At 41.5% G+C, this 3,285-nt stretch overlaps 1 protein-coding gene across 2 annotated transcripts in view; it reads right to left on the reverse strand.

Moving 5' to 3' along the window:
• Positions 1-3,279, reverse strand: part of RALGAPA2 (Ral GTPase activating protein catalytic alpha subunit 2) — a 375,043-nt gene extending 371,764 nt beyond the window's left edge. For both annotated transcript variants that reach the window (XM_025201970.1, XM_025201964.1), the window contains exon 1: positions 3,115-3,279. In XM_025201970.1, the coding sequence (XP_025057755.1) occupies positions 3,115-3,220 (106 nt within the window). In that variant the 5' untranslated portion in view covers positions 3,221-3,279. The remainder of the gene's footprint in view (positions 1-3,114) is intronic.
• Positions 3,280-3,285: the final 6 nt, after the last annotated feature.

Here is a 3,285-nt window from a genome sequence, read left to right on the forward strand (position 1 = left end):
AACCCCTTAGCCCTCAAGTTCTGGGTCCACTAAGAAATTGTGGTACTATAATCTACTAATACTGGAAGAGAAAATAACTTAGTTAACAAGACATGCAATCTTTGTAAGCAACATATGCATCCTATCAACTGTGCTTTGAAATATATAAGGCTTTGAAGAAACTATTTTTAGCTCCCTTATTTAAGAGTCATATGATACATACACCACTTATATATTTTTGAAACATTGTTTTCATTCATCCACATATAAAAAATGAAAAATGTTAACAAAAGCATAAAATTCCAAAGCATATATACAAAAACACCAATTCTATTTAAAATATCAGCTAAATGATAACAATGCAGTTTCTTATCACACACAGAGAATCAAACACTGGAAATAAAGAAAAAAGGTTGTCATAAAGCCTGCATTGCACGTAAGGATTTATTAAGTATAAAGAAATGCATGTTTTATAATTTTAAAAAAATCTTAAGTTTGAGCCACAGTAAGAAACTGGTATCCTTTCACTAATAAACTCACATGGTAAAATTGGGGAAGGGGGGGGGGGGGGGGGGGTTAAGGGGTTTTTTTATTGGAGAAAAGTGGGGGAGGGGGGGGGGGGGAGGGGTGTTAAGAGAGTTTTTATATTTGCCATTCTTAACATGCAGTTTTCCAAACAGAAATGCTTTTACTATTAATCACTTATGTTACACACTTACTATTAAATCACATTCATCCTAAAACACGTAAATTATAAATACATTACCAAAATACCAGTGTCAATGAATAAATACTAACTGATACTATTCCCCATTTAACAATAGTCCTTAAAAATGTACTGAACCAAGATAATAAAAATTCTTTAAAAAGAGCAATCTGCATATTGGACCTAGGGCTGTTGCACTGTGATGAGATTTCATTAGATTGATAAGCACATGTTTGCAGTACATAGTATATTTTATGTTTCATGATTTATTTCTTGCCTTATGCACTTGGATTTTGTAAATTAGGCAATTAATATGGTAGTTATTTTCTTAGCAGCCTTTAACTTTTTTTTTTATTTGTAGAAGCTTTTATTTGCTATGACATTTTTAATCTAAAAGCAACCTTTTGAAGTTATTTTGGTGCCTATAAAGTGGAACTATTCCTCCTGTAACATCTGCATATTTTATGAACCCAGATGCCAAAATGCATTCTTAGATAGTCTCAGTTGATTGTTGTTTAATCATTCGTTGGTTATATTTCAAACAAACAGTTTGGGAGAATCTGGTTAATTTGTGTTGCATCTTTAATACTACCAGCCATGCACATAGTGGAACAAAGAAGACATCTAGAATTTACAGAAAGTCATGAGGCAATGTGTGCATTTTGATAAAATCTTATTTCAGAGAAGGAAATAAGCAATGGTCTGTAAATGGTTTTTTATCATGAACTTCTTTGTGGTATAGCTTGATTATGTACAAGAGGAGTATTTTGGCATGCCCTATCCAAAACAAGGGAGGGGGAGGAGTTTGGGAGGTGTTTTTTGGTTCTTTAATTGTCTGGGGAACAGAAACCTTCAGCTCATTCTCTAGTAAACTCCATCTGAACTAAATTAATACACTTTTCATACAGTGAAGTAGCATATGAATAATATTTCATTAAAATGCTGCTACCATCATTTAAATAATGGAATGACATTTCACTTCAACCAGATAAAATCTCGTTAAATTTCCTGGAATATCCTGCAAGACCTTACCCTTCCTTTTGCATGCTTTTTAATGCCTGTTTATCATTACAGTTATACATCCTAAACATTGATTTTGCAAAGTGGCCCTGTCCTTTTATCCTAATGGAATTCAAGATATTTTCTTAAATTCATGTAAGAGACATTAATCCTAACAGCTTTAGTCAGACCAGATCTACTCATGTATGAGGTCATTTCACTTATACAGAAGCATCAACAACTGAACAGGAGGCAGGGCGGTACTAACTCTCCTTAACCTTTGTCCTAAACCTCAGGGCACGCTAGTCAACTGAGTTTCTTTATTTCTGGGGTTTTTTTTAAAATAAGTTTCTTCTAGTTAAATGTCTCAAGTTGCAGCAAGGGAAGTTTAGGTTAGATACAGTATTGGAAAAACACTGGAACAGGTTACCCAGGGACGTGGTTGAGTCTCTATCCTTGGAGGTTTTTGAGACCCAGCTACACAAAGCTTTGGCTGAGATGATCTAGTTGGGGATGGTCCTGATATGAACAGGAGGTTGAACAAGATCAGTGTTTCTCAACCCATAGGTCGCAAGAATATATGAGAGGGTCATGAGCAAACTTTAAAAATGGATCAACAAACTTTAAAAATGGATTCTCCTTTAAAGGAGAAAAAGGTGGGAAATTGCCAGTCTGCAAGGGGCTGCTTGGAGCCCACACTGTGGGGTGGGGGGCAGCAGGTCAGGAGCAAGGGGCACTGGGTTGGGATGAGCCATTGACATTTCCAAATGAGTCCTGGTCCAAAAAAGGTGGAGAACCACTGGATGACCTCCAAGGGTCCCTTCCAACCAGCGTTCCCTCCAAGCTGTGCAGCCATTCAGGCGCACCTGGCAGCATGGCATAAGCATGCCTGTGCAGCCGCGCACGCCACACAGCTTAGAGGGAACGCTGCGTCCAACCCTCATTTTTTATGACTCTATGAATCCCCCACAAGAGACTGGATTGCAGACACTCTGGATAACAAAACCAGGCGCGAACTAGTGCACAGGAAACACCCGGTCATTCCAAACAAGGCCAGACACAGGCATGGGCCAAGAGGGTGCCTCAGACATAAAGGAGGCCAGAAAATGGTCATTATTATTACTATTATTATCATTCTCTCTGGCGAAAGGGGGCCTGATACTACAAGTTCGTCGTAGGCCACCTGGAGTCAAGGGACAGCGCCGATTCCAAGGGTGGCAACTACTGATTTGAAGAGCCCGTTGTCAGGCAGGTTTTCAAACTCTTCTCCCCCTTCCACTGACAGAAAGATGTCTGTGCCCCGCTCTGTCTGCCCGGGGCCTCTCCCGCAAGGCTCAGCCCAGGCGCACTCGGCACTACCCACCAGGAACACCCAGTCCCGCCAGGCCCGTGCCCCGCGGAGGAGGAAGCAGGCAGTGCCCGGGGCTCACCCAGCACGGCGCGGAGGTGCTTGAGGCGGGTCAGCACGTCCTTCTTCGGGTCCAGCGCTTTCTGTGTAGATTTCTTGACATCCGCATGGCCCTTGCGGGAGAACATCCCCGGGGCCGCGACGCCCGGCTGCAGCGGGGGGCGGCGGATGCGGGGCGGGGGCTGGGGGGATG

Source organism: Alligator sinensis, unplaced genomic scaffold, assembly GCF_000455745.1.
Source record: "Alligator sinensis unplaced genomic scaffold, ASM45574v1 scaffold140_1, whole genome shotgun sequence".
Classification (NCBI taxonomy): Eukaryota; Metazoa; Chordata; order Crocodylia; family Alligatoridae; genus Alligator; species Alligator sinensis.